The 25,706-nt window shown below is 35.1% G+C and overlaps 1 protein-coding gene across 1 annotated transcript; it reads left to right on the top strand.

The window, feature by feature from the left end:
* Nucleotides 1–15: 15 nt before the first annotated feature.
* Nucleotides 16–25,583, top strand: LOC125649567 (peroxisomal multifunctional enzyme type 2-like). Its single transcript, XM_056165645.1, has 26 exons — nt 16–139; nt 4,637–4,690; nt 6,171–6,278; nt 8,725–8,784; nt 8,895–8,963; nt 9,133–9,217; nt 10,530–10,594; nt 11,295–11,417; nt 12,076–12,192; nt 12,335–12,400; nt 13,169–13,231; nt 13,772–13,866; nt 14,255–14,333; nt 14,944–15,101; nt 15,751–15,874; nt 16,479–16,651; nt 17,166–17,235; nt 17,323–17,429; nt 18,766–18,852; nt 19,439–19,516; nt 19,939–20,077; nt 21,545–21,672; nt 21,899–22,003; nt 22,568–22,715; nt 24,764–24,891; nt 25,098–25,583. Exons 1-26 carry the CDS (start codon nt 82–84, stop codon nt 25,185–25,187), a joined length of 2,577 nt encoding a protein of 858 aa, XP_056021620.1. The 5' UTR covers nt 16–81; the 3' UTR covers nt 25,188–25,583.
* Nucleotides 25,584–25,706: the final 123 nt, after the last annotated feature.

Here is a 25,706-nt window from a genome sequence, read left to right as displayed (position 1 = left end):
TTCAAAGGTTAATCATCGACCAATCGTATAAAAACAGTTGGGGAGTTGAAAGTTCACACCATTTGCATCAGGAAATCCAACATGTCAGCGCCCTTGCGGTTCGACGGGAAAGTTGTGTTAGTGACAGGCGCAGGGAATGGTATGTTTACCCCTTCTTTTTATTCTTTTTAATGAATATATGTGTCCGTTCTTACATTTTCCACCGTTTTGCATGTCAGTCTGTAGAAGGAATCAGAAGTGCAAAGTCCATGCATAAGACATGATAAGTTCAGAAAATAGGATGTTCTCCTGTTAACGTGTTCTGTCGGGTACGCAAGTATCAGGAGGGATGATCGCTACACAGCTTACATCGCCACCTCGTCTGCACAAATTACTCGTGCAAATCGCAGGTTAGCTGTCAATAGCTGATGCTGTATAAGGGAGGGTCAGGAGTGGGGGTGGGGTGTAAAACTACTAAATACACTACATCAGTGTATATAGAGAGAGACTTAAGTCTAGCATTAGTCCTGTACTGGGGACAGATGCTGATCTGCTGGGTCAGAATACAGAAAATTAATGGGCTTCCCTTGGAAAGCAGGGGTGCATTCAAGACTGTAATGGCTACACAGTGCTATATGAACAAAGTTCAATAAACAAAAAGTGTTCTTTCATACAGGTTGGGAACACTTCCCCTACAGTGAGATAATCTCGCGAAAATGTAATTATCCCTCTCTAGCAAGAGTAAATATATCCCTTTCAACAGAGAAAAACACTCGTGGAGTATATCTCTTCGATTGTACTTCCATGAAAAGAAGTGCTAAAATGTCTGATAGGATACACCTGCAAATATATCAAAACAAAACACTCACAATGTGCATTGGATTTCAGACTGCTTCCCTCTTACGCAGCAACTTTGATATGCAATTTCTTGACTGTGTTGTCAATTTTATAGAGACAATTCGCCGAGTGTGTGTCGTACTTATTCAGCATTGCACAGAATTTGCCATTATTTTCAGTAAAGACACCAAAACACCTGTTTATGGTAATGTTTACTTTCTCTTTAATGAGGGATAATCACGTTTTAGCAAGAAGATCTCGCTATAGGGAAAGTGTTCCCAACCTGTTCAGTAGACCTATAGTTAGGCTAGCTGTTACAATCTGCTACACTTAATGTCAGAAAAAATGTCTATAATTTGGATTAAAGTAATTCCACCCTCCTGTGATGTCATCAGATTTTGCAAAATCAATGATTTATTTATATTTATGCATGATAGGAACATATAGTTTGTTGGAGTATTTTCCGATAGTTATTGTAAAAAATCTTGTTAAAAATAAACTATTTGAAAATCTAAGTTATAGATGAATAATCAATGATACATTTCAAAATATTGAATCCAAGGGCAATAACTCTGTTTCCATTGATATCTTTATCAAATCTATTATGCGATAGATTTCCTTTATTTTTTACAGACATTTTGTATATTTTTGTGAAGATACAGTTTCATGAAATTGTTATGAATGCTACTGTATCGGCATAACCAGTTTTTATGAAATTTTGATAACGCTGTTTAAGGAAAATTGCAATTTTCTGACGTTGATATATGCTTCTATCTATGTACGTCTCGCATCTTAAAAAGTGTGATGACCTATGTATTTTATTTGATAATTTGTTAGTTTTAACTCTAATGAATGGAAATAAATACACTTTTCAAACTTTTATCAGATAAAACTGCGAGTATGGAGTTACCTTAAGGATTATTAATGGATTTTTAAAAGATAAGAGAAATTGCCCTAAATTGATGAGCCCTTGGGATAATGAAAGTTAATAGTAAAACAATTCTTAAAGTTTAACCAGCAAATATTTATTTTATAAAATGAGGAAGAAAGTTTCCCAATGGAATCTGCATGGAGTGTCTCCATCTGCCCTATCGTCGCAAGTCATGCCTATTGTCATCGTTTACACTACATAAGGTAGGGTAGGTACTACCAGACTCGGTAACCGCGACTAGCGACGATGCATCTGCCCCTATATATACAACAATTTAAATCAAAAGATAGGACGTGCAATCAAATTATTTTTAAATTCTCATAGAAATCTGTCTAGTGACTAGTATATTGTCCTGAGGTAAATTCAGTATCACTGATAAACAGTTAGCACTGTTGTCCTGGCATACTGGATATATATGGTCAATTGTATGGTTTCAATTGGTGACGGGTGGTTTCGTCCCGATTACATATTTGCACCTTTACCTGTACGCCCCAAGTGGATTCGTCCTAAGTGGTTTCGCCCCTATTGAGTATGTAGCAACAGTGGTCGGAACGATTGATCAGTGCATACTCTCCGTTAACGATGAGCAATTGAATTGAATTGAAATTAGGGGATGAATGCTACATATTAATTTACCAACGCCCAAGGTATGTTCATTTTGATCATTATACCAACAATTTTTGGATGTTTACATTTGGCAACAGTGGTTGGGACGATTGATCAGAGCATACTCTCTTTTAACGATGAGCAATTGAATTGAAATTAATGAATATTATACAGTATATGAATTTACCGATGTCCAAACTATGTCCATTTCTATCATTATACCACGAATTTTTGCATTCATTGTGGAAAATCAGTAAGTAAAAATTATCATATGAAACAGAATTAGCATTATGTACATAAAATTAGTGTGTCTATTATGTGATTTTATTAATCTTAGATATATTTATATAAATCTCGAAATGAAGAATTCAATTTATAGCATAAACTTAAAGCAGCAATATTTAAGTGAAAGTAGTTGATCATTTTAAAAAAGTTAATTTTGAGATATGTTAAATTGTTATAATTTCAAGATATGTTAAATTGTTATATTATTGGGGCGAAACCACTTGATTAGTACATCGGGGCGAAACCACTCAACTATAAGGCAATGTTCTACCTTATGTTACCTGCATTGAAATTGGGACGAAACCACTTGGTGTGAATCCACTAGGTGCGAATATGTAATCGGGACGAAACCACCCACATTCGTTTCAATTCATCAAGCTATAAAAAAGGATGTCAGCAAAATTTGTTTTTTGGTTTTTTTAAAGACATTTTTACTTCTGTGTGAAAACAAGATTTGTGATTTCATATCTAGGGGCTAAAGGTTTAATTGCAATTTACTCTAATCATACATTTGTGATACATGATTGTGGATCCAACACCAGAGTCTAATAGTGTAACGGTACCAGTGCCTGCACTCTGATCACATATGCCTTTTTCCCAGTACATAGTACTTAATGAATGTTCTCTGTATTGGTGTACCAATAAATGAGAGGGGCATGAAACAGTGGTCTCATCCAAAAATTTTGTGACTCTGTCTCATATTTTGCAAAGACAATCAATCTTTGTTGGCACAGGTAATTACATTTGTCTGACCTTGATGATTGTGATATTTCATGCATGTTGAAATTAAATGTGAAATGAAGGGTATCCTCAGCAAAGGTCACAAAATGGAATGGTGAAAATATAGGATGATTTGATCTCTTATCTGTCAACAGTGAAGTGCAAGAGAGTGGGTTTTATATATATATATATATATAAAAGTTTCAATTTTATCTCTGCTTCTAATAAATGTATGATGTAGACTACTGATATAATATATGTCTGTGGGTTTTGTCAGTATTTTATATAGCAAGAAGTTGGTCTTTGGTTTTTTATATATATTTTTTTGGTACAGGTGCTCTATAGATTTACACCTTTGTATTTTATTGAGCAGGCTGGGTATGTTAAATCAATCTCATTCATATTATTTCATTAATATAAATAACATCTAGATTAATTTAATGTGTCATATGGAAAAAATGGAAAAAAAAGAAAGATTTAGTATTGGTTTCTCTTCCTTCACATAACTTACATGATTTACTAATTATGCTTTTCATATACTTGTCAATTTAAATTTCATTATTATTATCATTTTTAATTTGATATTTTAGGTAGTGGTTTCTCAAAATGCTATTCTAAACTATAAGGAACCTATATATTTGTGTGTGTGTATGTGACCCCTTTTAAGGAATTCTGGTTCCAGCCCTAATAACAGCGGGTCTGTCATTTATTTTTTTCCAATATGGGATCACTGTTACATGGATTATTTAGAAAAGAGACTTTTTACTTTTTAAACAATGAAATAAAGTTATTTCTGGACATCGGCGTTATTTCTGGACATCGGCATTGATCGAATGAAAGTTTTAATTAAGTTAGATGTATGTATTGGATTCAAGCTGCTGCAAGTTTTTGGCAGAGATTTAGTGGTGACTGTTTGTCAAATACTGTATAAGTAGAATTTTTAGTGATTTAGCGATTGTCCATAAGAATTGGAATATATATATATATATATATATATATATATATATATATATATATATATATATTTAGCAAGAGATAATTTTAGCGACTATAATTCCAAGAAAAAAATGTTACCCCAGATACGATACGGAATAAATTGTTAACACTATTCAATTTTAGTGATCTTACCACTCTTGCTAATAATGTCAGTATTAAATCCTCGCTAAGAATTCTGCTTAAATGGTATATTGGTCAGGCAATAGTCATAAGAGAGTTAAATGGTGGAGGATTGAGTAAGTTGAAGTTGTATTGGACGATAATACTTGTTGTCTGTTTTAGGTCTGGGGAAGGAGTATGCCTTGGCTTTTGCAGAGCGAGGAGCATCGGTTGTGGGTAAGATTAGATCTCTATGTTAAGGAGGAATAAATCGTTGTGGGTAAGATTAGATCTCTATGTTAAGGAGGAATAAACATGATAATCTGTTGTGGGTAAGATTAAATCTCTATGTTAAGGAGGAATAAACATGATAATCCGTTGTGGGTAAGATTAAATCTCTATGTTAAGGAGGAATAAACATGATAATCACATCAGAGAAATTTGATAGGGATGAAAAGTGGAGGATATGTTCAATAGTATTTTGAAATTGAAAACTTTCAAATTTATTTTTAAATTATTTATCCCCCCCCCCCCCCTAAAATTGCAGATTTAGTAGAAAGTAATTTGAAAAAATTAAAACCTCCTCTAGACTAACCCACGATCTACAGATCAGCAATCGACTCATTGACCTACAAAGCTACCCAGCTGGGCGATTAGATTTTAATATGTACAAATATTGCTGATATTTATGATGATGTAGTATACCTCCTTAATTTACTTGATGAAAACGTACTTTGCTGCTCCGAAAAATTCAGCCTGATGTTTAACACTAGGTACAATGTCCATCTGATAGGATGACCAAGATAACAAAATGTTGATTAACATTACTCGTAATAAATGTAATGAAATATCCTTTGTGACTTTTCTTAAAGTCTGACTGACAATTAAATTAAGCCAAGTTTGTTTTCAAATTTATGATAGGAACTTGCCTATCTTGGAAAAAATTCATTTACAGAAGAAAAATTCTGTAGCATCATGATACAATAATTCTTATGATTTTTTTATGCAGAGGAATATACCCAAAAGAAAAATAAAACTTGAAAATATCAGATATCACTGGTTCAGGACTAATTATCATCATTTTTACAAAGTTTACTAACAATAGAATGTCTTTGGACCTGAATTCACCAACAGCAAAATTTACTGTGTCATACATGTAGTCATCTCCGAAATTGTTTCTGTTAAAATTCTACTGTTAAATTATCAGTGTCCTACAGTTTTCATAAAGATGTCTGCATTTTCCCAGTGTCTGTCTCTAGTAGTCATCTGTTATCAGTCAAGAACATGTATGTCATTCATCATTTGAGTAAGTATATTGAATAGTTAACAGTGATATTTTTAATGTATTATTTACCATTTCAATAGAAACCCCACCCCCATCCCAAGATTAGTGTATTTAGTAAATAGTGATGAATTAAGAAGTTCTTAAATGTATGCAGTCAGAAAATTAAAATGAAATTAAAACATTTGTATACTTTTACAAACTTTTATAGCATCATGTACACATCTTCCAGTCTTTTGTGAACGGAAATAAACATGCAGCTCTAAAAAAAAAAAGTCACTCATCCATAAATAATTTACTCACTGAGAAAAGTCACTCATCCATGAATAATTGACTCCCTGGTATAATGACTCCAGTACTGTGGTGTAATGATTGGAAATCTACAGGAAATGACATCAAGAGTTCACAGTTTTAGAAATGAATTCTAATTTTCAGTGAATGACTTAGGAGGAAATTTTAAAGGGGAAGGAAAGAGTGCTCGAGCTGCTGATAAAGTAGTGGAAGAAATCCGCTCTAAAGGAGGAAAAGCCGTCCCTAACTATGGTAAGTGGTGGGGTGGATCTAAGTTTTTTTGTTGAATCATATAAAAAAGATGGAACTGAACAGTGTAGGAAGTAGTGTTGAAAAATCGGGGAAAAATTATAATCAATGATCGGAAGAACTGTATCAATCAGTGATCGATATAATCGGTATTTCCATGTAGTTAATAATTGTTTATTAGTCCCCTACAGACAAAGTCGAAGGGGACTATAGGTTTGCGATCCGTCTGTCCGTCAGTCCAGTTTTCCGCACTTTTTTCTTTGTTCTTGCAGATATTCATTTGATATTTGGTACATTGCTTTGCCATAACAAGTTATTGATCAAGTTTAAGTTTCGTCTTGGTCCGTTGATTTTTCACTAAGTTATGGCCCTTGAACTTAGAAAAATAGCATAAATTATCAGTTTTCCGGACTTTTTTGGGTTGTGCTTGCAGATATTCATTTGATATTTAATTGGTACATTGCTTTGCCATAACAAGTGTTACAGATCAAGTTCAAATTTTGTCTCGGTCCGTTGATTTTTATGCCCCCGAGATCGAAGATCAGGGGGGCATATTGTTTTTGTCCTGTCTGTCATTTTGTAATTCTGTCATTCTATCTGAAACTTTAACCTTGCTAATAACTTTTGAACAGTAAGTGATAGAGCTTTGATATTTCACATGAGTATTCCTTGTGACAAGACCTTTCCGTGGGTACCAACATTTCTGACCCCGTGACCTTGGAGTTTGACCTACTTTTTGAAAACTTTAACCTTGCTAATAACTTTTGAACAGTAAGAGATAGAGCTTTGATATTTCACATGAGTATTCCTTGTTACAAGATCTTTCCGTTGGTATTGAACCTTTTGACCTTGACATTTGACCTACTTTAAAAAAAAAAATTTTTCACATTGGTCATAGCTTCTAAATGGTAAATATTAGAGCTTTCATATTGAACATGAGCATTTCTTTTGACAAGATCTTTCTACTGGTACCAAGATATTTGCCCTTGTGACCTTGGCCATATTCGGAATTGGCCATTATCAGGGGCATTTGTGTTTCACAAACACATCTTGTTCTTTAAGTTATGGCCCTTAAACTTAGAAAAATAGCATGAATTGTTAGTTTTATATCCAAGTTTCTTATCTCTGTAGAAAAGAGTACTATACATTCATTAAAATTTCTAGCATAGTAATACAACAATATAGCTAAATTATTCATGATCACCTACATGTCACAGTTTATTGACTTGGTTAAAGACCTAATTAAACCTAATTATGAATTTCTCATTTTTTCCCCCTGGTGTAGTCTCTACTCGAATAGTAGTTGATTTCCTATCCTGGTTCCCCAATTTTCCCTTTTACCATAACCTACATAATGAACTTTGAATAATTTTTTGGTACAGTAATTTTTGCAACTGGTAGGGGACTATGTATTGCCATGCAATACTCTCCGAATGCTTGTTATTTTTGGAGTTATTTCTGTTTAGTTATATGGATATGTGCATCATACACACTAACTGGTGTCACTGAATTCCCAGTTTTCAATGTGGAGTTCACTCTGACTCTCCCCCGCACATGTCTCGATATAAAAGCGGGATTAACAGACATATGAATCTCGGATTAGATAATCGATTATGAAAAATAGAATTGATAATCGGAATCGAAGAGCCAATAATGATCGACAATCGATTGTTGGCAACAATTGTTTCATCACTAGTAGGAAGCCACAACTGTTGTATATGTAGGTGTGAGGTTTTGGTGAGGTGTGAGGTTTTTGTTAGATGTATAAAAGTGTAGGAGATGGAGGTGTGAGGTTTTGGTAAGGTATGAGGTGAGTTTTTTCTTAGGTGTATACAAGTGTAGGAGGTGGAGGCTTTGTTAGATGTGAGGTTTTGGTGAGGTGTGAGGTTTTGGTAAGGTGTGAGGTTTTAATGAGGTTTGCAGTTTTTGGTGAGGTTTGAGTGTTTTGTTAGGTGTGATGTTTTGTTAGGTGTATACAAGTGTAGGAGGTGGAGGTTTTGTTAGATGTGAGGTTTTGGTGAAGTGTGAAGTTTCGGTGAGGTGTGAGGTTTTGTCAAGCTGTGACATTTTGTTAGGTGTATAAAAGTGGTGAAGGTGTGAGGTATAACCTATACATGAATGGGGGACAGAGGAGGTCATGTGTTAGAATAATTCTGTGGATTGCTTAATGTGTTTCTAGTTTATCAAATAGTATGCTTTTTGTGCTGATAACAGTTTTGTTATCTATGTTTTGTTATCTATGTTTTGTGTACATGTGTATGTTCTGTGGATTGATTATCTATGTTTCGTGTTGAATTGATTATCTATGTTTCGTGTTGAATTGATTATCTATGTTTCGTGTTGAATTGATTATTGGTGTTTCGTGTTGAATTGATTATTGGTGTTTCGTGTTGAATTGATTATCTATGTTTCGTGTTGAATTTATTATTGGTGTTTTGTGTTGACACAGATTCTGTTGAGGAGGGAGAGAAACTTGTGAAGACGGCCCTAGAGAATTTTGGTCGCATCGGTAGGTATATGTTTTAAAACATTAGTAGAAGTTTGACAGATGGATTTTTTATGATGTTTGACGGTAGTGAGGGAATGGAGAGCCATTAAGAATATACTTCTGTGTTACAGATATCATTGTGAACAATGCTGGGATCTTGAGGGACCGCTCCTTCGCTCGCATCAGTGACCAGGATTGGGGTCAGTATAAGTATGCTGGAATTTTAATCTCTTTCGATATAAAAACTATATAAAAACTTGAAAAGTTTTGGAGTCTGGTACTATGAGGAACATTTCATCAAGGACAATGACATTTTCTAAACTTTGACTGTGTAAAACGTTTCAGTGATCAGGAGTTTTTTTTATACAGATTTGATTCACAGAGTCCATTTACGAGGGTCTTTCCAAGTGACACGAGCAGCATGGCCTCACATGAAGAAGAATAACTATGGAAAGTAAGTGTCTCCTGCTGTAAATATAATCAGTTTCATGTCTCCTGCTGTAAATATGATCAGTTTCATGTCTCTGACTGTAAATATAATCAGTTTCATGTCTCCTACTGTAAATATAATCAGTTTCATGTCTCAGACTGTAAATATAATCAGTTTTATATCTCTAGCTGTAAATATAATCAGTTTCATGTCTCTGACTGTAAATATAATCAGTTTCATTGTCTCTGACTGTAAATATAATCAGTTTTATATCTCTAGCTGTAAATATAATCAGTTTCATGTCTCTAGCTGTAAATATAATCAGTTTCATGTCTCTAGCTGTAAATATAATTAGTTTCATTCTCTAGCTGTAAAAATAATCAGTTTCATGTCTCTGACTATAGATATAATCAGTTTCATGTCTTTAACTGTAAATATAGTCAGTTTCATTGTCTCTGACTGTAAATATAATCAGTTTCATTGTCTCTGACTGTAAATATAATTAGTTTCATGTCTTTAGCTGTAAATATAATCAGTTTCATGTCTTTAACTGTAAATATAATCAGTTTCATGTCTTTAACTGTAAATATAATCAGTTTCATGTCTCTAGCTGTAAATATAATCAGTTTCATGTCTTTAACTGTAAATATAATCAGTTTCATTGTCTCTGACTGTAAATATAATCAGTTTCATGTCTTTAACTGTAAATATAATCAATTTCATGTCTTTAACTGTAAATATAATCAGTTTCATGTCTCTAGCTGTAAATATAATCAGTTTCATGTCTTTAACTGTAAATATAATAAGTTTCATGTCTCTAACTGTGAATATAATCAGTTTCATTCTCTAGCTGTAAATATGATCAGTTTCATTCTTTAGCTGTAAATATAATCAGTTTCATTCTTTAGCTGTAAATATAATCAGTTTCATTGTCTCTGACTGTAAATATAATCAGTTTCATTGTCTCTGACTGTAAATATAATCAGTTTCATGTCCCCTGCTGTAAATATAATGAGTTTCATGTCTCTGACTGCAAATATAATTAGTTTCATTCTCTAGCTGTAAATATAATCAGTTTCATTCTCTTTGTGAAACCCAAGTTTTGTTCTATAATAACTTTTGTTTGCTGGTTAAATATTTTAATTGATTGACTATGATATGTTAAAGTGCTCGATTTAACAAGTTTTTGGTATAGTAACTTTCCTGCTATGTGTAATCATATACCTGTGGTTTAAATATTATTTGAGCTTATGATTTGCAATTTTATTTATTTTTATTTATGAAATACAACTTGACTACATGCATTTACAAAGCCTTCATTTTGTCATTGTTTTAGAATCATCATGGTGACATCTGCCTCTGGTATCTATGGCAGCTTTGGTCAGGCTAATTACAGTGCAGGTAGTAAAACTCAGCCTCCATTAGCTGTGCATCTGGTATCATGTCTATACTTGGTCGTTCTGCAGTTTTAGCCTTGATAATAACTGATAGAGATGTTAAACTTTGTGATTTGAAAGGTCAGGGTCAAATATGTGACTTTATAGGTCAGAGTTGTTTGTCAAGGTGAAGGTCAAATTTGCTGCAATGAAATTGGCCACGCATATTCTGTCCAGATGCAAAGCATCAAGATTCGGACATAAATTGTCCTTCTGTTTTGTCTGATGGTTTGTCTGTCTGTTTATATGTCAACATTTGTTAGTCCGTTAAGTTAAAGAATCAGACATAATTTGTCCTTCTGTTTTGTCTTTCATTTCATCTGTCTGTTTATCTGTCAACATTTGTCTGTTACATTAAAGTTCATTTTCACCTCTGTCATTGTAAACATCAAAGGAAACTACCAATTTTAAATCTCCAATTAATTTCTTGCATCATAATGGTTGAGATGTATGTCTACCATCTATTTCTTTTCTTTAGTTATTTAGAACAGTTGCTCAGGTTAGCAATGTGGCCCATGGGCCTCTTGTGTTACTTATTCAGAACAGTAAATACATGAGACAAATTATGGCTCACTGTTATCAATGAACTCGAAGTAGTTTTAAAATGATATTCCTTTAACTTAATGAAGCATTCTGCCCCATGTAAAACTTGTTTTTCTTTTAAGCCAAGCTCGGACTCCTTGGACTTGGGAATACTTTGTCACTTGAGGGGAAAAAGAACAACATTTCCTGTAACACCATCGCACCGATCGCAGGATCTCGAATGACAGAAACAGTCATGCCTCCAGGTTTGTCCTAGCAGACATTGTCAGATACTCTAGCATACGTCAGATACTCTAGCAGACATTGTCAGATACTCTAGCAGACATTGTCAGATACTCTAGTAGATGTTGTCAGATACTCTAGCAGACGTCGTCAGATACTCTAGTAGATGTTGTCAGATACTCTAACAGACGTTGTCAGATACTCTAGCAGACATTGTCAGATACTCTAGCAGACATTGTCAGATACTCTAACAGACATTGTCAGATGCTCTAGCAGACGTTGTCAGATACTCTAGCAGACATTGTCAGATACTCTAGCAGACATTGTCAGATACTCTAACAGACATTGTCAGATGCTCTAGCAGACGTTGTCAGATACTCTAGGTGTAATGCAACCACAGAAATTAAAGACACAGAATATCATTTGCTACCATTTACGGATCAAATCGCAAAAAATTTTAAACGGCATAAAATACCTGTTACACAGTATTTTTAATAACAAATCAGACAAAGAATTTACACTCTTACATACAAAATAACCACACATATAGTGGGTCTCATTAATAAAAAAATCTTGCAAGCAGGAATACTAGCAGTTTTATGAGGATATTTTTGATTCTGTAGATTTAGTGGAGGCCCTGAAACCAGAATGTGTTTTATGAGGATATTTTTGATTCTGTAGATTTAGTGGAGGCCCTGAAACCAGAGTATGTGGCCCCCCTTGTCTTGTACCTGTCCCATGACTCGTGTACAGAAAATGGGTCACTCTTTGAAGTTGGAGCTGGATGGGTTGGAAAGTGTAAGTTACAAATCTTGTGTCATTCTTATCTACAGTTATCATTAGAATAATTATTTAGTGAAAGTAATGCTTAGAATGAAACTGTAGTTAAAGAAGTGTATGTTTAAACATTTCATGACGTTTTGTGGTGTTGGACTTTTAGTGAGGTGGGAAAGGACACAGGGCGCTGTTTGTCGTGACGCGGGGAGGAGGATGACCCCAGAGGATGGTCAGTATAGCACTCGCCGTGAGAAAGTATGAAAAGTTATACATGCAGTACCTGTAAACAAGCTATACAGCTTTCACCATGACAACGTATGAAAAGTCCCTATAAACAAGCTTTGTATTGGTTTCACTCCATCTGTCTGTTTGTCTGTATATGTATTTTGCCTGTACATTTTCTCAGAGGCTGTTTATGTATTTTAAACAAAATCTTGTGGAAGTGTTGTACATGTATTGTATACTGGGTATTTTCAGATTGAATCATTCAATTTTGAGTAAAATGATGGCCTTTTGTGATTATATTTTCATGATCTGTACTTTCTATCATTATCCTCCCCACAAACAACTTGTTTTCACCGAGTCAAGTTTAGATTCAAGTTAATGAGGAAAAGCTATGTTGTGGTACTCAGATGATACATTATCTTCTTTTACATCATGAATATTGATCAAAATTGAGGTCAAAGGAATTCAATGAGTCCTGTAACTTATATTCAGGTGAAACAGGAATAATGTTGGAAATCATGCCTTCCTGGTCTTTAGCTATACAATATTTCATATATAACCCAATATGGATGAGCCCAGCGGGGGTATTTGTCCCGTTAGGACATGCCGAATTCTCATTTTGAGAAAGTGTTAAAATATTATATCGTGAAATCAACACTGATGAGGAACAGAGAAAATGTGGGCGAATAATCCTTTTAAGTGGGAAAGTTACCTTTGTGTGATGATGTGGTAAAAATATTCAAGAATTGTTTGAATTGTGGTTGTTTTTCAGTACGTGACAATTGGGAAAAAATTACCAACTTCAAGAACTCCACCCACCCCTCCACCTCACAAGGTATGTATTGTAAGATGTTACCTCCACCTCACAAGGTATGTATTATAAGATGTTACCTCCACCTCACAAGGTATGTATTGTAAGGTGTTACCTCCACCTCACAAGGTATGTATTGTAAGATGTTACCTCCACCTCACAAGGTATGTATTGTAAGATGTTACCTCCACCTCACAAGGTATGTATTATAAGATGTTACCTCCACCTCACAAGGTATGTATTATAAGATGTTACCTCCACCTCACAAGGTATGTATTATAAGATGTTACCTCCACCTCACAAGGTATGTATTGTAAGATGTTACCTCCACCTCACAAGGTATGTATTATAAGATGTTACCTCCACCTCACAAGGTATGTATTGTAAGGTGTTACAATGAAGCTCGTGACGTGGCTATACATTACCTAGCTAGAAAGGCAACATACCGTGGACAATTTACTGAAGTTGCACTGTATATTAAATGTTCATGCAACACAAACATCAAATTAGTTTCAAGGAGGAGTCAGTTTTGGATAGGTAACATGATTGTGTCTTTTTTTGTAGAGTCTTCAGCAGATATGATGAATGTTCTTAAGGATTTAGAAAGCCAGTCCTCATCATCACCTCGCCCAGCTCCGGCCAGTGGTGGAATGGACATCGTAAGTTTATCCACGGAATTTACTTGTGCTTAGAGTGGCTGATGACCTGGGATTTGATGTCCGTATATTTTTTTATACAATTAAAGCAGATATCATTGTCATTGGAATGGTTTCACATCATTACTGTGCTGTGTGCTGGTTATTTTCTTTAACGGTGATGTCAGAATATATTTTTGTAGAAATTTCATTGTGTATTTACGATTTAGGCCTATTTGCAAAACTGGACTCTAGTAGAGTCTGATTGGAAATACAACACTGAGGTTGTGTAGAGATGTAGCTGCAGAACTGTAGCTCTCTGAGAAAATATTGGGACAGATATTTTCTCTCAGAGACCTACTGTTCTGCAGCTAGTAGAGATCCAGTTAGGATTTGTGTGTCTTTGTAACAGGAAGCAGCCAAATCTCACAGAGGTCCTCCCAGTCAGTTCTCGTACACAGAGCGAGACGTCATTCTGTACGCTCTCGGAGGTACGTCAAAATACTAAAACAAAATTCTTCTCTACCTATCAACCAAATTATAAATAAGGTTGATGAATGAAAGTTGTTTAGGTCAATCATATAACAAACATTAGAGGCTATGTTAACTGAAGCGTGTCATTTGTCGATATGAAAGGAAATTATCAATATTGTATTCATGTCAAATGAAAAGTCATCTATTCGAACAATATTTTGATGACTGGGTGAAGTGGCACAAAAATAGTGTGTGGAGCTGTTAAAGAGCGGTTAAAAATAGTGTGTGGAGCTGTCAAAGAGCGGTTACATTTAACATTTTCTAATTTTGATTTTTAAGTTACGATATATGTAAATGAATAGCTGTCAGTCAATAATTTTTATGAAGATGATAAACAGCAAATCATTCCCTATTTTGTTTTCAACACCCTGATTTAACAGTGTAAAATTAAAATTGGTCCACTAACTTCATGAACAACCCTCGTAATATAATTATCCATGAATTATTAAACTGCTAATGTGCCTTAAGCTTTTCATTTGTAACAAGTATTTCATTCTCTTTAACTACGAATATATTTTTGTGTTTATCATCTGTTACAAAAGCTGATTTATGTTCGTTATTTAACAGTTGGGTCGTCCACAAAGGAACCGGACTACCTGAAGTTTTTGTTTGAGGGAGCAGGAGATTTTTGTGTCATTCCAAGCTTTGCTGTCATTCCTGCCTTTAGTTCCCAGGTCGGAATGATGACAGGAGGTATTCCAGGATTCTCGATCGATCTAACCAAGGTAACGAGTAAAACACAGCACTACAGTCTGTCTCACAAATCTTCACTAGCTGACGGTTTAGAGCCAATACTCTCATCTTGAGATTCCAGAAATACCTCAGGAATACAGACTATTTATAATGACAGAATTCAATCTCTAGTGTCAAATTATAATACAGTTTACGTAACATTACGGATTACACCGAGTGTCAAATTATAATATATACAGTTTACGTAACATTACTGTTTACACTGAGTGTCAAAATATAATATTATATACAGTTTACGTAATGTTACGGATTACACCGATTCAGATTAGAGAAGTTTCACTGTATACAGTTTACGTAACATTACTGATTGCACTGATTCTGATTAGAGAAGTTTCACTGTATTTTCCCTATTGTAGGGTGTTAATTTCCACATGTGCACTATTTGAGTAAATTTAGTAGATTTAGTGCAGTGTAAAGTGTTTGATTAAAATGTTGAATGGTCAGTATTGGTCAGTGGAAATGCATGTGATTTATGTGTGGATCTCAAAGTGTTGTAGATGGAGATTGAGAGGTGTCTTATTTTTATTAGGTGTTAGTTGTAGATGGAGATTGAGATGGTGTTTTATTTTTGTTACGTGTTAGTTGTAGATGGAGATTGAGAAGGTGTCTTATTTTTGTTAGGTGTTACATGGAGAACAGTACACAGAACTGTACAAACCCTTCCCCACCAACGCCACACTGACCTCCAAAACCAGAGTGGTGGACATCCTGGACAAGGGATCGGGAGCAGTCCTTATTGTCAATGGTAATATATAATCTATTAATCGGTAACGCTGTTTATACTGTATAATCTATTAATCGGTAACGCTGTTTATACTGTATAATCTATTAATCGGTAACGCTGTTCGTTGGTATGAAATACAGTTTCCTCTCTTCAATGAAATGTATAGATGGTGAAGAATATATATGATTTTATGTTGTCGCACAAGAACTTTGATTAAAGCTGTCATTTTGTCACCAAAAATTTAATTCAATGATAATTGCCCCATCTTATATATTTTAGTAATAACACCGGTATTTAAGGATTTCAAATACTTTTTACCCTCCAAACAGACACTTGAATATGTGGTTAAATAATTATTGTCCTGCAAGACAATAATATCTCTTGTTTTTGTACAAAATAAGAGTTTTTATTAGTCATTAATATATATTCCCATGCTGTTGAGAGATATTGGAAAAATATTGGCTGCCATCACTTTCAAAGCTAATGCCCCGTCAAGCTTATACCTCGTGTTACAGTGAATGCTGTATTGGAAGTGTTGTGATTTTTTCAGTGTTGATTAAGCTTATACCTCATGTAACAGTGAATGCTGTGGTAGGAGAATTGCAGTGTTGTTGATTTTTTTCAGTGGAGACCTTTGATGAGAAGAACGAGAAGGTTGCGTTTAACCAATTCAGCACGTTTGTGGTGGGGGCTGGAAAGTTTGGAGGCAAGAGGAACTCTGATGAAGCCAAACCCACTGTTAACCCGCCGAACAGATCTCCAGATGCCAGCATCAGCGAGAAAACCAATGTCGATCAGGTAGAATCCTTATTAGTCCTTATCTCAGAGTTCAGTAATCCAGCTGATCCAGGCACCAATCAGAAGTTGTGAATTTAATTTCATACATGTTGTGTCCTTGGATAAGGAACTTTATTCCTCATTGTCTCCAGTCTACTGGATTGTGATTGGGTACAGATTTTGTGTGGAGGTTTGTGATTGGATACAGATTTTGTGTGGAGGTTTGTGATTGGGTACAGATTTTGCTTGAAAGTTTGTTTGTAATAAACTAGTGTCTAATTTAGGGGTGTTCATGACTGCCTAGTTGCTACCATGGAAACGGAGTACAGGCACCAGCCTAATTGACCTTCAGGTCTGGGATTGATTAAACTAACAACAAAATGGTACTGCGTGGTATACATTCTTTTGTTTGCACATCGTTGATATAAAACACAGTCACGATGAGCAGTATTAACATACTGTACAGTAGACACTAGTAACTCCATTGATTTTGGACCACCCTGTAGACATTTATGAATACTGTCTCTTTTTTCAGGCGGCCCTGTACAGACTAAGCGGAGACAGAAATCCACTTCACATTGACCCGAGCTTTGCTGCTATGGGAGGTATGATTTTACTCCTGCTTTCTTTTTCACACGATATCAAACAGATGAAGTTTGTGAATTCTGTTTAATTATGCTGTCTTCTTTCAGGTTTTTCAGAGCCCATTCTCCATGGATTATGTAGCTATGGTTACGCCACTAGACATGTTCTACGTCAATACTGTAACAACGATGTGTCGAAAATCAAAGCAATCAAGGTTAGATAGATGTTCTAATTCTGTGTATTTGAGAGTGTTAAGTTTCTTGAGATATCTAAGGACTGTAAACCTAATTTCTTTCTTCTATTATATGATTCAATGGGTTTACCTTTAATGAGATAAATGATTATACAATTTTTATGATGAAATGTACAATGTATTTATTAGTATTTTTATATTATGAAAACTATGAATGAATATGCACACTATTATATATCTATACGAATGTCAATCGTTGCCACTACAACTGCATTTTATACCCCACACAACGAGTTGCAGAGGGCATGATGTTATTGACCCATCTATCTGTCCTGTTTTTGTCAGCACAACTCCTCTGAAACCCCCCAACAAAATTTCATAAAACTTTGTAGGTAATCAAGAAAGATGTCCATATTCATAGGAAATTCTTTTTCTATTTTTTCTTTGGAGTTGTGATGCCCCATTTGAATTTAGAATTTGGTCTCTTTTAATCCTGTTCTTATAAGCACAACTCCTCAGAAACTGCTAAACAGGATTTCATGAAACGTTGTAGGGAATAAGGACACACTGTGTAGATGTGCATATTCTTAGGAAATTCTGATTCATTATTTTTTTCAGGGGGTTATGCCCTTTTTGAATTTAGGAGTTTGGCCAAAATTAAATATACTACTGAAACAGTTTGTCAACACAACTCTGAAAATGCTGAACAGAATTTCTCGACTTTGTTTTTAATATGAACATGCTGTATAAAAATGCATATTCACAGGAAATTCCAATTTGATATCTTTTTTCTTTCATGAGCCAAAAGAATTAAATTAGTCTGTGTGAAATTGATTTCTGTTTATAGTATGACAGAGATTTATGAATACAGCTCACTGTTCTTAATGTGTAGTAGATGTTGCAGTATTTATAATCTTATTCACCAGTTCAACCAGACATAAATTATTTGTATATTAAAAACTCAAAACATGTGTATAGGAACTGGCTCACCTGTGCTAGTACAACAGCTTATAATTTATTGCATATACAGTAGATATTTGTTCATATTCATCACTTTGTTACTCGACATTCTACGATAAGAAAAATCACAAGATTAAGTGAAAACATTGAGGGGAGGGTGGATTTATTGCACGTAGAGCAGCGAAACCTCGATTACCTTTAAATTCCTTATACCCGTACACAGGTAAATTACCTGTTCCGCACGAGTTCTAAGATACTCTTTATACTCCAACAATCCAATAGAAAACTTTGTACTATTGATAATTCGGGCCTAAACACACTTGATATAAACACTAACACATGTTTTATAGATATATACAGTTATATATAGTACATGTATCTTGTTTTTATGGAACAGGTGAGATTCTCCAAGCCCGTCTTACCTGGACAGACCATACAGACAAACATGTGGAAGGAGGGGAGCCGAGTGTTCTTCCAGTGTAAGGTCAGTAAAGGGAGAGGGGGGGGGGGGGGGGGGCATGCAACGTCACACAGTAATTCTATGTCAGTAAAGACAGGGGCGGGGCATGCACCGTCACACAGTAGTTCTAAGTCAGTAAAGACAGGGGCGGGGCATGCACCGTCACACAGTAGTTCTATGTCAGTAAAGACAGGGGCGGGGCATGCACCGTCACACAGTAGTTCTATGTCAGTAAAGACGGAGGCGGGGCATGCACCGTCACACAGTAGTTCTATGTTGGTAAAGATGACTCAAAAGCTTACTTGGGTGAAGGGGATTAAACTTTGTTAAACTGAAGGGCCAGATTTGCTGGAATTATTAAACCACTCCATACCGGAATGGACTTGCAGTAGAGATTAGAGATTTAAAAACTCATAGTATCTTCTCAATCAGTTTATCGCAGAGAAAGTATAGTATGATATACAGTTGTCTGATGACATAATGTTGGGCCTCTGTTAATGTTTCGAACTTCAATGTCAGATCTCTGAGTGAGGAGGAATGTGACACAGGTGAACTTTGTGGGTCATGGGTCTTTTGTTTTACATTTGTATATTAATGTTTTCTATTTCAGGTTGTGGAGAATGGTAACATCAGTTTGTCTGGATCTTACATTGATCTAAATGAAGGAACAGCCCCCACAGTTTCACAAGTAAGATTTCACCACTCTCGTACATACTAAAAATAAGCTTCCTTTTCAGAAATCCCAAGATGTCAAGAACGACAACTTTTTCCCAGCACAATTAATTTTGCGATGCAGCTTCTAGTTTTGATATTGTACCTTTGATTGTTTTGTCACATAGACAGGGAGGGGAGGGACTCTGGCACTCAGATATAACTCTGAAAATCCTGCAGGTGACCATCGAAAATCAGGCATACACTACTCATCAGTCTGACTGAGTGATAGATTAAACAAGTTGTATCAATTCAAATCGGCTTTGTACTTTCTCCAGTGCAAGGTAGAAATAACTACCGGTAGAAGTGATGTGAAACCATTCTGTGATGTGTATTGTAATGTTTCTACAGGGACTACTAACCATTCTGTGATATTAAGCAATGTTTCTACATTTTTAGGCCTCCAGCAGCCTGAAGACGGATGCTCTGTTCAATGATATGGCACAACGAGCCGCATCACAACCAGCACTAGCGAAGAAAATCAACGCCATCTTCCTGTTTGAAATCACTAAAGACAAGAAAGTAGCCGCTAAGTGGAGTATGTGAAAACAAATTACCAAACTCTCTTTATTACTTTGAAACACGGGTACTGCAAGTGTAATTAATTTAGTACACTCAAAGTGGCTGTTAAGTAGACAACAAATTACCAAACTCTCTTTATTACATTGAAACACAGGTACTGCACATGTAATTAATTTAGTACACTCAAAGTGAAGAATTTGTCAGTTGTATGTCGACAATATGATACATTTATCTTTGGTGTTGATCTTGGAATGGCAAACATACAATTTGTCAATGGCCAACGAAGTTGGGTACCGCAGAAAATAAAGGTACCGCGGTATACCTTGGTATTTGCAAAATACCGCGGTACATACCACAGTATACCACATATTTAATCTTTTAATTTTATGATTCAATTTTAGTTGTGATTTATTGTATATAAAGAGCAGTTATTAGTTTATTGATTGTAAATTACATTCAATTTATTCAAATATACATGTAAATAATGAGGAAAATATCTTATTTAAATTTATTTTGAAGCCAGTTAACAGAACAAAAGTTTAATCCAACGATAAAAGTAAGCATATAGTACATACTATATAGCAGTGTCTCTGTATCATGACTAGAATCGACTGTGACTAGACAACTGTATCATGACTAGAATCGACTGTGACTAGACAACTGTATCATGATTAGAATCGGCTGTGACTAGACAACTGACTGGAACGACTATCCAAATAACTGATAGGGGGAAAACCTGTGGAATTTATTTGACACGATCTCAAATTCTAGAAGTTCTTAGAGTCGCGAATGACGGGAACTTCTACATGTAGGATACGTCTGTCCACTTCTCTAAAGAGAATAACGAGAACATGTGCACACGAACGTGTTCTTCGACCACAATTCCTGCACTCTTGCACCTCAAACCCATTAACCCGGCGTTCAGAATCGGCAGGAATTTGTACTCGTGCGAAGAAAGGTGGTTTCGATCGCGCAAGTCTGCATCTGCCATTTAATTTTTTTTACTCGGGGTTTGCCCCGATGTAAATAAAGTGAGTCGCTGTGTACACAAATTTCTTTAATTATTTTTTCTTAATATTTTTACTTTGTTTCAATTTTATATTTTTGTTAAGAGTTATCAGACTTGAATATACCGATATTTCGCCCCGTGTACTGCGGTACATACCGGCATCATAAAAATACCGGTAATACCGCGCACCTCTAATGGCCAATAATATCATGCACCAACATCTTAGGACCCTGTTGGAATTCAGTTCTAGAGCTTTCATGTGTTATCATGATATTTACCATCAAAGGCAATCAAATTGTTTTTATTCAAAGTGTCAAGTCACAAATATTATACTGCCTATTTACTCAGTAAATACACAGTATTCCATCCACTTGTGAGATTGCTAAATCTCTCCTTGATTGGTCAGTTTAGTTTGATACAAGGCAATGATTGAATGCCTCAATAATAAGGACTGATAGCGGACATTTCTTTCAGCTGCTGACATGAAGACTGGAGGAGGAGTGTACCGTGGAGGGCCGAAACAGGGGAAGGCTGATTGTACAATGACCATTGATGATGAAGCCATGATGGACATGGCCTCTGGCAAACTGGATGGACAGACGGTAAGGGTCAGGACTGTCCACTTAAAATGAGTGATTTGCAAGTTCACAATCTGCATCAGATACACTGCATATATCAGGTCCTCTCTAACATTAGAAATGTTGGCCTTTTTGGCAGATGAGGAAAATTAAAATTGCCAAAATTTCTATTTATATACATGTAAATGATACATGTGTTGAATGAGACTGCCTAAAAATAGAATGCCAATAATTTTATTTTTTTAAACAGGCTTTCATGAAAGGAATCCTGAAATTGAAAGGAAACATGATGCTGGCCCAGAAACTTGGAGAATTGTTAAAACCAGGACCCGATGGGGCAGCCCAAACTCCAAAGGTGAGATAATACATCCTCCATCAGGTCATTAATACCCAAACTCCAAAGGTGAGATAATCCATCCTCCATCAGGTCATTAATACCCAAACTCCAAAGGTGAAATAATCCATCCTCCATCAGGTCATTAATACCCAAACTCCAAAGGTAATTACTCCACCTACAATCAACTTGTTACATTGCAGGTATGATACACAACTTTACATACAGTGTATATGTAGCTCTTTGTGAATGCATGAGACCATTGATTTAGATTTCATAGGTGCAAAGTTGCCAGAGTTGTCTACCTTACAAGAACTATATTGTCGTCAACATTTTATCGTTTATAACAGAGAGGAGTGGGTGTGACTGTATATTGTACACATACTGCTGCTTTATCATTGTTCTTTGAATACTAATTTTTACTGGTCAAGCAAGATCATGAAATCAAGTGAACATTCAAAGTGATTAACAGGAAGTAGTTATAAGGAGATCCGTCCACAAATAAGGATACCATTATGCCAATGAAAATTCACAAGATCATAGTACTCTCATAGTGTTAAAGAACGTGGTGTTTTATGTTGACAGTCATCTTCTGGTGCTTCCGGTCTTTTGACTGACTCCCTCTTTGAAGACATGGCCAAGCGAGCAAAGACTCAACCTGCCATAGCTAAGAAAATCAACGCAGTGTTCTTGTTTGACATTACGAAGGATGGCAAGCCTGTTGCCAAGTGGAGTGAGTGCTGTGTTATTTTGTTTCCAGCAGGTTTTTAAAGTGACTCCAGGAGTTTCTTTTGTATGTCAGTTTTTGTATAATTTGAATAATTCTGTAAAAGAATTTGTGGATAAATTTTAAAGAAGTCACTGAAAAATTGTATTCTAAGAAAAAAGCAACAGTAGCCACAGAACATGGTGTTAGAGATTCAGCCACAACCCACAGTAACACTGAGATTCATATTACACAGTAACACTGAGATTTATATTACACAGTAACACTGAGATTCATATTACACAGTAACACTGAGATTCATATTACACAGTAACACTGAGATTTATATTACACCGTAACACTGAGATTTATATTACACAGTAACACTGAGATTTATATTACACAGTAACACTGAGATTCATATTACACAGTAACACTGAGATTCATATTACACAGTAACACTTAGATTCATATTACACAGTAACACTGAGATTTATATACACAGTAACACTGAGATTCACATTACACAGTAACACTTAGATTTATATTACACAGTAACACTTAGATTTATATTACACAGTAACACTGAGATTCATATTACACAGTAACACTGAGATTCATATTACACAGTAACACTTAGATTTATATTACACAGTAACACTGAGATTCATATTACACAGTAACACTGAGATTTATATTACACTGTAACACTTAGATTTATATTACACTGTAACACTTAGATTTACATTACACAGTAACACTGAGATTTATATTATACACTAACACTGAGATTCACATTACACAGTAACACTGAGATTTATATTACACAGTAACACTGAGATTCATATTACACAGTAACACTTAGATTCATATTACACAGTAACACTGAGATTTATATTACACTGTAACACTGTGATTTATATTACACAGTAACACTCAGATTTATATTACACAGTAACACTCAGATTCATATTACACAGTAACACGGCATTTCATATTACACAGTAACACTGAGATTTATATTACAGTAACACTGAGATTTATATTACACAGTAACACTGAGATTCATATTACACAGTAACACTGAGATTCATATTACACAGTGACACTTAAATTCATATTACACAGTAACCACTGAGATTTATATTACACAGTAACACTGAGATTCACATTACACAGTAACACTTAGATTCATATTACACAGTAACACTGAGATTCACATTACACAGTAACACTTAGATTCATATTACACAGTAACACTGAGATTCATATTACACAATAACACTTAGATTCATATTACACAGTAACACCGAGATTCATATTACACAGTAACACTGAGATTCACATTACACAGTAACACTTAGATTCACATTACACAGTAACACTTAGATTCATATTACACAGTGACACTTAGATTCATATTACACTGTAACACTGAGATTCATATTACACAGTGACACTCATATTCATATTACACAGTAACACTCAGATTCATATGTTACAAGACCGAGATTCATATTACACAGTAACACTGAGATTCATATTACACAGTAACACTGAGATTCATATTTACACAGTAACACGGAGTTTCATATTACACACACCAAGATTCTCATTACACAGTGACACTGAGATTCATATTACACAGTAACACAGAGATTTATATTACTCAGTAACACAGAGATTCATATTATACAGTAACGCTGAGATTCATATTACACAGTAACACTCAGATTCATATTACACAGTAACACCGAGATTCATATTACACAGTAACACTCAGATTCATATTACACAGTAACACCGAGATTCATATTACACAGTAACACGGAGATTCATATTACACAGTAACATGGAGATTCATTTTACGCAGTAACACTGAGATTCATATTACACAGTAACATAGAGATTCATATTACACAGTAACACTCAGATTCATATTACACAGTAACACGGCGTTTCATATTATGCAGTAACACAGAGTTTCATTTTACACAGTAACACTGAGATTCATATTACACAGTAACACTGAGATTTATATTACACCGTAACACTGAGATTTATATTATGTGTAGCTGCAGACATGAAGACTGGAGCTGGGGTCTACCGAGGTGATCCGAAACAAGGCAAGGCAGATTGTACGCTGACCATTGATGACAAAAACATGGTGGACATGGCAACTGGAAAACTAAACGGACAAACGGTCAGTTTGGCTGTTTTCAGGATATGATATTCATGCTTATTTTCTCTCCATAATTTAATGATATCTGTTTTCTCTCCATAATTTATCTGTTTTTGAACCAGTTTTCAAGCAAGAAATGGGTATAAATGCATTAGCTCTCTTAAATCTGCCATCATCAGATTGAGAATTTATCAGCAAACCGCAATTTTATTTTGATTGTCTTTCAGGCTTTCATGAAAGGTCTTCTTAAAATAAAGGGGAACATGATGCTGGCCCAGAAATTGGGATCCTTGTTTGGAGAAACGTCCAAACTCTAAGTGTATGAGAGGATCAAGTGAACATTCAGCATGCAGTACTGTCGCCATTTAAAAATCTACAACATTGCATTGTTAGTAATACTTACATTATACCCTGATGAGTGGTTGTGGAAACCGTGAATTCCAAAACATGATCAAAGAACGATGAATAATTGCGATAAACATGCGTGTTTTCCAGTATTTTGATTATGGACTACAGAACATAGCTACAACTAAATGTAGGGAGATTCATCCTTAAATGAAATTTGTGACAATGAGTGAAATGTGCTATGTTGATTTATGTTTGATTATAGTGCTGTTATCTGTGATATCATGAATGTATTTGCAATGCATAATATGTACATGAAGAAAAGATCATTTTGATAGCGTGATATTAAAATGTTTTTAATCATCATATATCAATTTGTATTGAATCATGGGTATGATTTTTCCCAATCTCAGTAGCATGTGAAGCTACAAACAACAATATTGGAATACACTAGGTGTATAGACATCTGTGTGTATTGACTGACTGGTGGC

This window comes from Ostrea edulis, chromosome 5, assembly GCF_947568905.1.
Source record: "Ostrea edulis chromosome 5, xbOstEdul1.1, whole genome shotgun sequence".
NCBI classification, from domain to species: Eukaryota; Metazoa; Mollusca; class Bivalvia; order Ostreida; family Ostreidae; genus Ostrea; species Ostrea edulis.
Note: the sequence above shows the minus strand (reverse complement) of the source record. Positions and strands in the feature narration are given on the sequence as shown.